This window comes from Canis lupus, chromosome 3 (assembly GCF_048164855.1).
Source record: "Canis lupus baileyi chromosome 3, mCanLup2.hap1, whole genome shotgun sequence".
NCBI lineage: Eukaryota > Metazoa > Chordata > Mammalia > Carnivora > Canidae > Canis > Canis lupus.
In genome coordinates this window covers 8,840,916-8,853,719 of record NC_132840.1, presented here as the reverse complement: position 1 = coordinate 8,853,719, position 12,804 = coordinate 8,840,916, and the positions used below count along the sequence as shown (strand labels likewise).

The following is a 12,804-nucleotide window of genomic DNA, read 5'->3' as shown; positions in this document are numbered from 1 at the left end:
GGTGACAGATGTTAATTAGACTTATTGTGGTGGTCACTTTCCAATATACACATATAATGAATCATTACACTCTGAAACTGTAATGTTTTACATCAACTATGCCGCAATTAAAAAAATGAATTTGCTATTTTTAATAATATATATACATACATATACACATACATTTACATATATATACACACACACACACACACACACACACACACATAGTAACAGGAAGAACCAGATTGATATGTAGGAAAAAAGCAAATTCAATTGAAGAGATTTTGAGATTTTGAATCTACTTTTAATTTTTTTTAAGATTTTATTTATTTGAGAGAGTGAGAACAAGAGAGATCACAGATGGGGACTGAGAGGGAGAGGGAGAGAGAAAGGGAGAAGCAGACTCTCCGCTCTGCAGAGCAACTGATGCAGGGCTGGATCCCAGAATTGAGAGATTATGACCTAAGCCAAAGGCAGATGCTTAAATGACTGAGCCACCCAGGTATCCCTTGAATCTATTTTTAAAGGTCAATAACACTAAACTGCAAGTTTTCCAACCTGGTTTTCCTAAAGAGAGAATTTAAAATTGGAAAAAATATATTCTATAAAAATTTGACAAATTATAGGATAGTAATTAAATTGTCCTTACTCAGGGTTGGATTTACTAGTCAATGGAAATCTAGACTACTGACAGAAAGTATGCATATATATGATTAGAAAATACTTACATAACACAGGAAGTCCGTATAGTATAATAGTTAGGAGCAGAGACTACAGTGAGAATACCGGTGTTGAAATCTCGGCTACAATTTACCAGCTGTGTGACTCTGGGTGAGTTACTGAACCTTCTCATGCCTTAGCACCCTCATCTGTAAAACTGGATAATAATAACCATCTTGAAGAGTTAAGAGAATTCAGTGAGTTCATATTTATAAAGTTCTTGACACACAGTAAATGCCAAGTAAGTGGTTGTTGTTTAGAATTATTTAGCTAATATTTATTGAACACTATGTGCTAGGTTAAATGCTTACACATGAATTTGCCTCAAATACTCTTCACAGCAACCCATGATGAAGATAATACGATTGCCTTCATTTAAAGATGAGAAAATTGAAGCACAAAAGATAAGTGAGTAAGCCAAGGTCAAGCACAAATGCTGAAACAAGGATTTGAACCCAAGTTTGATGTATGACCTACAATTTTCACACAGATTACAAGGTACATTATAACTAGAAGCAGTAGCCTCCAGCAGAAGTGTATCTTAAAAAGAGGTCAGGAAGAGGAGACTACTGAAATAAATCAGAATATGTATTTCCTGGATTAAATGCTGTATTTTTTTTTTTTTTTTTTTTTAGATTTTATTTAGTTATTTGAGAGAGAGTGCACATGAGCATGGGGGGAAGGAAAGATGGAGGAGAATTAGACTCCCTGCTGAGCAGAACCTGACATGTGGCTCGGTCCCAGGACCCTGAGATTGTGACCCAAGCAGAAGGCAGACACTTAACTGACTGAGCCACCCAGGCACCTCTAAATTACGGTATTTTGGGATCCCTAGGTGGCGCAGCGGTTTGGCGCCTGCCTTTGGCCTAGGGCGCGATCCTGGAGACCCGGGATCGAATCCCACATCGGGCTCCCGGTGCATGGAGCCTGCTTCTCCCACTGCCTGTGTCTCTGCCTCTCTCTCTCTCTCTCAATCTCTGTGACTATCATAAATAAATAAAAATTTTAAAAAAAAATGTTTAAAAAAAATAAAAAAATAAAAATAAATTACGGTATTTTTTTTTTTAAGATTTTATTTATTTATTCATGAGAGACACAGAGAGGCACAGACACAGGCAGAGGAAGAAGCAGTTTCCCTACAGAGAGCCTGATGCAAGACTCTATCTCAGGACCCCAGGATCACGACCGGAGCCAAAGGCAGATGCTCAACCATGAGCCACTCAGGTTCCTGGGATCCTGCATGGGGATCCCCGCGGGGAGAATGCTTCTCTCTCTGCCTGTGTCTCTGCCTCTCTCTCAGTGTCTCTTATGAATAAATAAATAATATCTTTTAAAAACAAGTAATAAGGAAGTATCACTACAATATAAAAGTATGTATATATGAAATGACTTGATGTCTGATATTTGTTTTAAAATAATACAGCATGGGGCACCTGGGTGGCTCAGTCAGTTAAGCCTCTGCTTGGGCTCAGGTCACGATCCCATCGTCCTGGGATCTAGCCCCATGGGCTCCCTGCTCAGTGGGGAGTCTGCATCTCCCTCTCCCTCTGTGTGCCCACTCACACTCTCTCTCTTAGATATATAAATAAATAAATCTTAAAAAATAAAATAATACTGCTTGGGGAAAGGGAGAGTATAAAAGAAACAAGATTAGGCATGCACTGAGAATTGTTAAAAACTTGGTGATAGGCATATGAGGGCTCATTATTTCATTCTCTACTATTGTATGTTCTTTAAAATGTCCATAATAAAAGATTAAAACAGAAGTAGACTGCATATATTAAATACTTTCATTACACAAACTTTCTTATGACTCTCTGTATCAAAGACAGAAAATGATAGCTGATATTGATACATTTCACAACATATATAACCTATGAAAGGATGGTATCGCTTCAAAAAAATTATCCTCTCATCCAAAATAAAAATTTAATAATTAAAGTATTGAAGCACATACATGTAAATAAACATATTAAATGGCTGTCTGCATTTCCCCTGACTTGTTAAAAATATTTCCAGATATAATTAACACTTTTTCCCCCCTTTCTCCTCCCTGATAATCTCTACGATTATGATACTCTCTGGTCTGCTGCCCAGAAAATGGATGGCTTTGTAGAGACAAATATAAATCTACAGCACAGTCACAAATGGAACAATATGAATAAAAAACGGAAATCTGCTTCACCAAGAAACATAAAATTTCTTGCCTCAAATTGTAGTTGATTTTTATACTAATATCTGTCAATGGGCTTCTGATAAGTATAAATACAATCAATAGTTAGAAAACATTTTATATGTTCTATATTATAGTTAAAACAAGTTAGCTGATAACTAAAGGAAAAGACCAACATTTATTAAGCCAGACACTACACTAGGCATTTTCATACATATTACCTCACTAAATTTAAGAAATTATATACATTTTTATAGAAAGAATATTAAAGTTTAGAGAGGTGAAATCACCTGCCCAAGGCCACAGAGTTTATTAATAACTAAATTAGTATTCAAACTCAAGCTCAATTACAAAACCAACTCTTCCCCAGCACTATGTCAGACTACCATATGGAAGGCAAGCATCTAAAATCAAACTTAAATATTTAGAGCTTTTTTTAAGTGGACCACAAAATGTTTAAGTTACTGGTTACATATATATTTTACAGTGACAGCTTGGCTCTGGATATAGAATTCCAGCTAAAACACAAAAAGCATTATTTCTGCTATCGTGTGACTTTTATTAATTTCAGCCTCAGGTTACTCATCTCTATAATGGGAAAATAAATTCCTTGCTGTCCAACTGCAGGATTACAAAATTCAAAGAGGATATATGTAAAACCACCTCAAAAACCTCAAAGCACAGGGACACCCCCACCCCACCCCACCCCACCCCCAGCTGGCTCAGTCAGAAAAGCATGCAACTCTTGATCCAAGGAGTGGTGAGTCTGAACCCCACACTGGGTGTAGAGATTACTTAAAAAATAAATAAATAAATAAATAAATAAATAAATAAACTAAAAAAATTTATTTTAAAAACCCTATGAAAATACAAAAAAAAGGTATTTTTTGTCTTAAAATGCTAAAAACAACAAAGTTTTCCCATTTTTTCCAATATAACGTTTTCTAAAGTAATTATGAGCTGTTTAAATTCTACACCTTCTATTAACATTTCCAGAACTTTCTCAAACTCTCTTTTTCTAAGCATAGTTCAGGCATCATCTCTGTCACTTGGCTTTTCTTATCCTTAAAAATAATTCAACAATAATAACATCGCTTTTGTAATAAATAATTAACATGCTGTTTTGAAATGCTCAATATATAAAAATCCTAAATTCTGAATTTTCAAACTAAGTATGTGTTTGGTGTCACTCTTTCAGTTGTATTCATGATCATAATATTTGAGCCTTTTCATATTCAGTTTATAAAAAGCTAGAATTAAGATCTGGAATTCCAAAGTAGAACACCCAACACATAATTTTTAATGATTTTGTGGGGTGGGGCGGGGTTCAAAGCTTCTCAAAGCAGATACAATAAGCTAACAAGCACATCAAACACAGCAACAAAATCCACTGAAACATTCAGCTGCTCTAAAAGAAGGATCAGGCTCTTTAGGAGAAAATTACATTGTATGAGTTTGCAAAGTTTCACACTTTCTCACTTAAACTCCATTTCAGAGAAAGCCTTTGCATACTCACACAATATGCTTTAAAATGGTACTTTGCTGACCTTCCAATAGTCCAGCTCTATGAAAATTCTGTGATGGGTGTAACTTCAGAGAATCTGAAAAACACAAAAAGCATTAAGTACTTTTTATGCTGAATGACTTGAAAAAGAAAAAAGGCAAGGGTAGCATACATCTCTTACATAACTGCCATGTATTTTTAAGAGCTAAAGCTCCTATCTGTGAATATACTCTCCAAAAGAAGGCTGAATTGCCTCTACATTGGTCTCTATGCTAAACTTAGATTTTTCATAAAGCATTTGTTTCATGGAAAATTATCTGATGATTACTGCACAAATGGTGTTAATGTCTTGCCTATTTTTAGCACCCAATTGTAATACCACATTAGCCCTCTTCTAAGAATCATCGCTTGATAGCATCTTTTTCTTCTGACGCTCTAAACTACAATATTTCCAAACTACTTCAGGTACGCTGCCTGAAAAACATCCTACGGGATTTGTGACTGCCAACTAAAGTCATCAGAGCAACAGACAATGGCCACGGTTACTAAGTAGGACTCTCTGTACAAACCCAATCGTCAGTCTGTAAAGTCCAGTACCTTCCAGGGTGAACCATCTCACTCCGATTCACTTAAACAATTTACGTTTACTGACGTGACGCTCAAGTAAGTACCCCCGGGGGGGCGGGGGGCGGGGAGTCAGCGGATGGATACATCACACCAAAACCGAAGAAATGCTGGATTTCTCAGGAAGGAGGTTCACAACGGCACACATATATATTTTTTAATATGGTGAAATGAATAGCTAATAACCCAGTTTTGTCTTTTGCCCCTCCCGGTGGTTTAAAAAAAAAAAAAGTGGTGAAGAGTGCAGCGGGAGCATTTTGGTTTGGTGCCCCTTGCAACGGGGGAAACCTGTTCTAACACATTCTTGCGGTGCCCAGCATAGGAATTTAAACCCCGTAGAGATCGACTCGAGTGCTAATATCGTGGATCCCGGGAATCCCCTTTAGGCCTTCGCCGAAAGAGTTTATAGAAAATGTGAAATCTCCTGTTAAGGGTGCCCCATTCCTGCAACGAGCCCTGGAACACGGCAACCAAAGAGAAAATTCTCAAAGGACAGCGTCAGTGCCCGAGCCGGTACCCCTGGGACAGGAGAGGAATAAAACTAGATCCAGAGAGAGAGAGAGAGAGCGAGAGCGAGCGAGCACCCCTATCTTTTGTAAAAGACAGAGGTGTAAGTCATGAGAAGGCCACAGAGGTAGGAAGGGAAAAAAAAAAAAAAAAAAAAAAAAAACAGAAAACAGAAAATTCGGGCCCTTTCCAGCAAGAAGATGACGAGGAAAGGGAGAACGCCTGGTCGAGGGGGGCCGTCCCAACACCGGGAGGGAGTGGACTAGGCCCGAGGGAGCGGGGGGTAGGACGCCGCCGCGCAAACAACCCGGAGGGGGGGGGAATGGTGCCCCTGCCCTCGGAACCGGCCTCGGGCCGCGCCGCGCGTGCGGGGGCAACTTTGCGGCGCCGGAGGGTCCTGGCGAGAGGGGCCGCGGCCCGGGGGGGAGCGGGGGGGTCCCCGAGCGGGGGGGGGGGGCCGGGCCGGCAGCTCCGACTGTGTGGCGGGGCCGGGCCCGCGGGCGGCGGGCGGCGGGCGGCGGGCGGCGGGGGGGCTCGGAGCGGCGCGTGCCGCAGAGACCCGGGGCCGGCGGCTCCGCGGGGGAGGGGCCGCCACTCCGCCACCGCCCGACCCGCCGGCCTCTCCCCGCCCCCCCCGCAGGCCCCGAGCCGCCCGGGGCCCCCCGCCCCCGCCGGGGACCCCCCGGGCTCCGCGGGCCGCGCCTCCCCGCCCCCACGCCCCAGCCCCCAGCCTGACTCACCTCGCGAGTACAGGGACTTGGGCGATTCCAGGTCTAGGTCCGCGCTGAGCAAGGAGATGAAGTCCGAGGGCATCGCAGCTCGACCCAGCCCGGCCCGAGGGCAGCGGGAGGGCGGGGGAGCGGCGGTGGCGGCGGCACCTCCTCTCCGGGACCGCGGGCACCGATCCGGGGGCGGCGACGCGAGGGCGGCTGCGGCTGCCTCCTCCTCGAGGGCAGGGACTTCCACCGGGCCGAGGACCGAGGAAACGGCAGCGAGGCGGAGGGGAAAACTCCACGGGGGCTGGTTCCCGGCGAGCCAGGAGGGGGGCTCAGGGCGGGGACAGGGAGGGGGGGAGAGCCAACGGGTCCGTTTCGTGCTTCTCCTCAGCGAAAACTGACGGTCGCCGCCACCGCCGCCGCCGCTGACAGGAATCTGAGCCCCGCCCCCCGCGGGGCACTGCGCAGGCGCGGAGGGGGGCGCCCCGCAGCCTGGAAGAGCGAGGGCGGCCGCCGGAGGGCGGGGAGACGCGCCACGGAACAGCATCAACAAGGGCTTCGCTTCCTGCCGCCGCGGCCGCGGCTGCTGTTTCCCAGCCGGGAAAGGGCCCCGCCAGCAGGGAGGGAGGCAGGGAGGTGTCCGCGCCTGGGGCCCCGGGGAGGGAAGAGGTATTTGCGCCGACCTGGTGGCGGCCGGCCCAGCGCCGAGCTGAGCGCCGGAGGAGGCGGCCCCCCGGGAGCCGCGAGGGCTGCGGGGAGAAGACGGGGACCCCAGGGCCGGCCGGCGGGGCGCGCTGGCTCGGGGGCTCGCTGGGGGCGGAGTCGCGCGCCCGGGACGGCCTCCGGCCCCGCGCGGCTCTCCCTGGACGGCCTCCTCGAGTGGGCCGGAGGACGACCAAATTCGCTTCTTGATTAGGAAATGACAGACCGCATCTAAAATCCTCGAGTTATTGCTTGTTTTTAATTAAAGTACCTTCTCCGTCCTTCGCCCTCCCCCTTGTTTGCCTCCCCTCCCCCATCCTGTCGAGGCTGCAAATGCAAAACAAAACAAAAACACAACTTTCTGATTGTGCTGAGTGGCCGAGTTTCATCGGGGTAGGAGATAAGAGGCTATTTAAAAATTGGATCGTATGAATCCACCTGGCTGTTCTAGAGGAAAAACGAAAAAATTAAAAAAAATTTTAAAAAAAGCAAACCTAAACATCACTCTTCCAGACCAGTTTCATTTTTTTTACCTTTGGATTAGGCAAGGATGGAGGAAAAACACATTTAATTGAGTTTTTGCTATTCTGTTCATGGGGCCAAAAGTTTCCGTTGCAAAAACTGAAAATCCTCACCTACACCGCAGACCGTTTCCTGACTCTAATAGACTTCTGAGAAAATTTTAATCAAGTTATTAAAATATCAATTGCAGGGTATGCATCTTGGGAAATAATTTTAATCTTGTGTGGAATACTGATGCCAGCAATCACTGGGCAACGTTTTAAAGTTATTAGATTTGGTTTGGGTTTTGTTATTTTATCTACAAAAATAGTTACAAATCATAAAAATTACTCTTTTGTGTGTGTGTTTGTGTGTGTGTGTTTGTGTGACATACATATATACACAATTTTTAGAGCCTTTTCCACAGGGATTTGGGTAATTCATCTGGACTCCTGGAGATGGGGGAAAACTCTCAGCAAAGGAGGGCCCAGTGCAGGTGTCTCTGGGGTGGGGCTCTTTGCAAAGCTTTACCTGCAGACCTAGAATTTAAACTTGTGTCATCAGTCTCCTATCTTTCCATCTGAACATCTGATTCAGGTTGCCCAATTATCTTCATTGCATTCTGTGCAGTAATGAATCAACACTGTGAACATTTTCTTCCTGTCAGAGGTAAGAATGATTTTCAGAGCCACCCCAATATGGCAAAGCAGAACAGGAAACTACTGTCAAATCTCCATTGCCACTGTCTGCTGTTGCAACAAGTCCCAAGGGAAGTCCCTTCATAAGTGGTAAGAACCCCACTCATTTGAGAGAGGAAGATTCAAACCCAAATTGCCCAACAGGCTAAGGCCTGGGCCAAAGCATTTGAATTGGAGCAAACACCTATTGGAGACCTTTCCCACTCCTCCATTAGTCAATAGAAGATGTGAGGAGAGGAAATTGTAATTTACCATGCAGAACCCCAATACTGAAGAGTTGGATATATCACTCTGAACATATCCCTTTTCCCCAGACCTATGAAATCATTCAACAAACTTAGGGTATAGGAAATCCCCAGTACTGTTCTGACCCTCATTAGCAAGTCAAGAATTGGCAAGGCCTCTTCCTTCCCCTTTCCCTCAACACTTTTCTGCCCTTTTCCCCCAGTATGAGTGCTTTGTTGTTTATGTTGATCAGATTTCCCCTGATTTGGTAAACGGAGTTAAGAGGGGGAGCCCCCCCAAGTGTGAATTGACCTAGACTGTGAATTCTCCTAGATGGATTCTTTGGGCTCAAATCCCCCCACCCCCATCGTTTGATTGCATCAACCAGTAATTATATCTCATGGATATTTGAAAAGTCAGTGTCCTTCTCATTTCCTTTTACAGAAATGCATTTTTTTGAAAAACTTTATTTTTTTTAAGATCTTACTTGTTTATTCATGAAAGACACAAAGAGAGAGGCAGACACATAGGCAGAGGGAGAAGCAGGCTTCCTGCTTCTGGGATTCGTTACCAGGACCCTGGGATCATGACCTGTGCTGAAGGCAGATCCTCAACCACTGAGCCACCGAGGCATCCCTGAAAAACTGTTTAGATGGATGGTTTTCATCTTTGCAACAGCAGAGACCTAGATTTCATATTATCCTTAAAATTGCAGTGACTAAAAACAAACATGTTTGCTCTGCTCTAATCACAAAATATGATATAACCCGCATGATATTTGGGGTTACCAAAAATAACTATCTGATTATGTCTTTAGTAAATTATAAGTTACCGCCAGTCCCAAGGATATTTCCCTCTGTAGTCATTAGTGTCTCTGTGCTTCCCCTTTTATTCAATGGTTGAAAGACTCTCTTGTTATATTTCAAAAGCCACCCATCACCCAAGTATACACCTTCATAAAACTTCATGCACAATAAAAGGTAAAGCTTTAAGCATGTAAAATTTGGAAATTTCCTCTCATTAAAAATTACAATAGGATTATGGGGCAAAACGTAAAGCAGATTTAGTAGTTTGTAGAATTCCTTTATATTGCTTCCCAATCATCATATCACATTCCCAAGTTACTTGATTAAAATTTCACAAGAACCCAGATTCAACTACAAGGTTGTATAGATTATGCAATAGAATGTCAGTTTTTATATTGGTAGTGTGTTCTTTAACCCCTCCTGGACCTGTTTAGGCACTTAGTGAATTGTGTTGCTGGATCTACTCTAAATGAAAGAGGTTCAAATATCAACCACTGAAAAGGAATTAAATAAACTCATACAGAACAGAGGAATGTGTTGTCACAAGATAATCTTTGTCATTGTAATACAATTAAGGCTGTTAAAATAATTTTGGTCACATGTATACTGTAAAGAACCTGCTAAACAAACACAAAATCTGAAAGGAAAATTTCCAGAGCAATTCAAGTCATGGACCAAAAGAAAAAAAGGCTTAGACTGAAAATTTTCTTTGCTCCACCTTGGGAGCACTCCTTAATAATAATGGAGAATTGATAGGGGTGGGAAATGGCAATGACTACATTTGTGCTGAAATTGTAAACAAAGCCTTATTTGATTATGATTATGTGTCAATTTTCACCCTTAGAACATGTTCTAGCAAATATTTCTGAAGGCGAAATTAGTTTTTTTAGTTTTGCCATTGGATTTAGAACATTCTCACTCCTTACATCTTTCACTGCCGAAATCTGATAATCAGTCATCTAATTCACTTTTTTTTTCCATCTAATTCACTTTGATGAATTACTTCTGTACTTTATGACTGGGTCTGAGTCAGAGATGTCATCTGAAATCTTACAGAGACCAGTTCAGTCTCTCAAGATCTAGAATAATTGCAAGTCCTGAGAGAGAGAACAATCATCTTGAACTGGGAGAACCTGGTGAACAGTGGCAAAAAGAGATAAATGCCAGAGAAAAATCAAAGGATAGATGAGGTAGGAGAAATCTTAATGGGAAGATAGAAACCCCTGAGCCCATTAAACCAAGAAAGGAAAGAAAATATCTCGAGGTCATCCCAACAGTAAGCAGACTGGATTTATGCAAACTGCATTCAAGTCCTCATCCATATTGGCTTTGACACTATCACATTTGCTAAGATACTCTTTCCACACCTAATCATAATATGAATAATCTAGTAGCCCACCTCAGCTGTGATATTAGTTTGTCCACGAGTATGAATGGTTTTTACAGGGGCACCTAGGTAGCTCGGCTAAGCATCCAATCTGACTCTTGGTTTTGGCTTAGGTTGTGATCTAGGGTCATTGGATCCAGCCCTGTGCCAGGATCTGTGCTCAGCAGGGAGTCTGCTTGAGGTCCTCTCTCTCCCTCTCCCTCTGCCCCTCACTCCGTGCTCTCACTCTCTTAAATAAATAAATAAATCCTTTTTTAAAGATCTTATTTATTTGAGAGAGGGAGAGAGTAGGGGGAAGAGCAGAGAGAGACGGACAAGCAGACTCCACACTGGGCACAGAGCCTGATGCAGGGCTCAGTCTTAGCACCCTAAAATCATGACCTGAGACAAAATCAAGAGTTGGAGCTTAACCAACTGAACCACCCAGGCACCCTGCATGAGACTCTTGATATCGGGGTTGTGAGTTTGAGCCCTAGTTGGGTGTAGAGATTACTAAAAAATAATATCTTAAAAAAAATTATTTCAAAAACTACATAGGATGAAAGTCTTTAACCTTTGTAAGATTTCTGAGCAAAACAAAAACAAAATCCACAACACAGAGAAGATGAAAAAGCATTCCTCTATGTGAAGCAAATCCATTCTTCCCTCTTTCCACAAAAGGGCTCTAGGAACTAAGGTAGGTGCAGGAAATACAAAGATTTTGCAAAGATGAATATAAGAAGCCAACTCTCGGCCTGATGTGGGAGATGACCTTTAAACAAACACACACACTGTGATGGATGCTATGCTAGAGTTTTGTACAGGTACAAGAAATCAGTTATTTTTGCTTTATTAGTAAGCTGATAGAGGGGAAGAGGAAGGAATGCCATCTAACACACATCACTTTCTTCTCCGCCCACTATCCCCCCACAGCTGATTTCTCTTCACTCCAACCACAATTTCCTACAGTGGTTAAGAGAGGCTAGACAGTTGCAGGGCAAAGTCCTGACATACAAATGTTTACATTGTGAAACATCACAGTTATTATGTGTTGATACAAATATTCCAAGAAATACCTGGGCTTCATTGGACTTTGTCAGTGGATAGTCAAAGAAACATTGAGTGTCTTTTTTCAGCTTTGCTGAGGATAATGGCTAAATACTTAGGTTAAGGACGTAATGATAAAATAGTTGAATTGGTCATCCACAACTAAGCCCAGAACTGAAGGGCTAAGTAGAAGTTATTGGATAAACTAGACTGACTTTAGAAATAACATGTTCCACCTGAGAAGAATTTGTTTCAGCTGAATAAGGAAATGAGGACTGCTCCAAACATGGGAAGAGGCATGCAAGGGCTCTACCCACATCTGTTAGAACCTAATTATAAAACATGAGGCTTAGAAACAATATTCATTTATGTATTCATTCAGCTTCTCTACCCACAAAAATCCTGTTTATCTTTCAGAGTCCAGCTCAGATTTTACATCTGTGAATTCATCCTGAACCCTTCCAAGAGCATTTCATCCAAAATGTTGGTAGAAGGATCAAAACAATGAATTCCAGTTCATGGATCTCTCTCTAATATATTATGAACACTAAGTTGTATAGTCTCTGACAAGGTCAAAAACACAAACAAACAAACAAACAAACACATCCTTGCCTTAAATAACATAACTGACTTTGAGCACATTACTTTAGCACCCACACAGAATGAAACAAACTCTCTAATATGCCATTTGTTGATATTATACTAGGAATTTGACATCTGGTATGGAGATTAATAGAATGAAAGAAGAAACTGGAAAGTTAAGACAAGGATAGAGGGGCTCCTGGGTGGCTCAGTGGTTGAGCATCTGCCTTTGGCTCAGGTTGTGATCCCAGAGTCCTGGGATCCAGTCCTCCATCAGGGAACTTGCTTCTCTCCCTCTGCCTATGTCTCTGCCTCTCTCTGTGTGTCTCTCATGAATAAATAAATAAAACCTTTAAAGAAAAAAGACAAGGATAGAGGTGAGGGGCCACAAATAAGGATTTTGTTCTTTATCCTATAAGCACTGGGGAGCTATTGAAGGTTTTGAAGGAGGGAGATGACCTGACCAGAGCTGTATTTTAAGAAAGTAACAGAGATAGCAGAGTGGAGAATAAATTGGCAGCTGAAAGCCTAGAAAGAGAGCCCATGAGCCTAGAAAAGGGAGGCCAATGAGGCCCTGAAGTGTCAAGGCTGAAAAGTTGTATGTGCAAGACATTATGGAAGTAGAAGCCAAAGAACTCAGAAATTGCTTAA

The 12,804-nt window shown here is 42.7% G+C and overlaps 1 protein-coding gene across 4 annotated transcripts in view; it reads right to left on the bottom strand.

Annotated features, from left to right (window-relative positions):
• Positions 1-6,659, bottom strand: part of NFAT5 (nuclear factor of activated T cells 5) — a 122,044-nt gene extending 115,385 nt beyond the window's left edge. For 2 of the 4 annotated variants that reach the window (XM_072816743.1, XM_072816753.1), the window contains exon 1: positions 6,251-6,659. In XM_072816743.1, the coding sequence (XP_072672844.1) occupies positions 6,251-6,323 (73 nt within the window). In that variant the 5' untranslated portion in view covers positions 6,324-6,659. Of the gene's footprint in view, positions 1-4,422; positions 4,477-6,250 lie in introns of all 4 variants that reach the window. The other 2 variants (XM_072816735.1, XM_072816728.1) reach the window with 2 other exon arrangements.
• Positions 6,660-12,804: the final 6,145 nt, after the last annotated feature.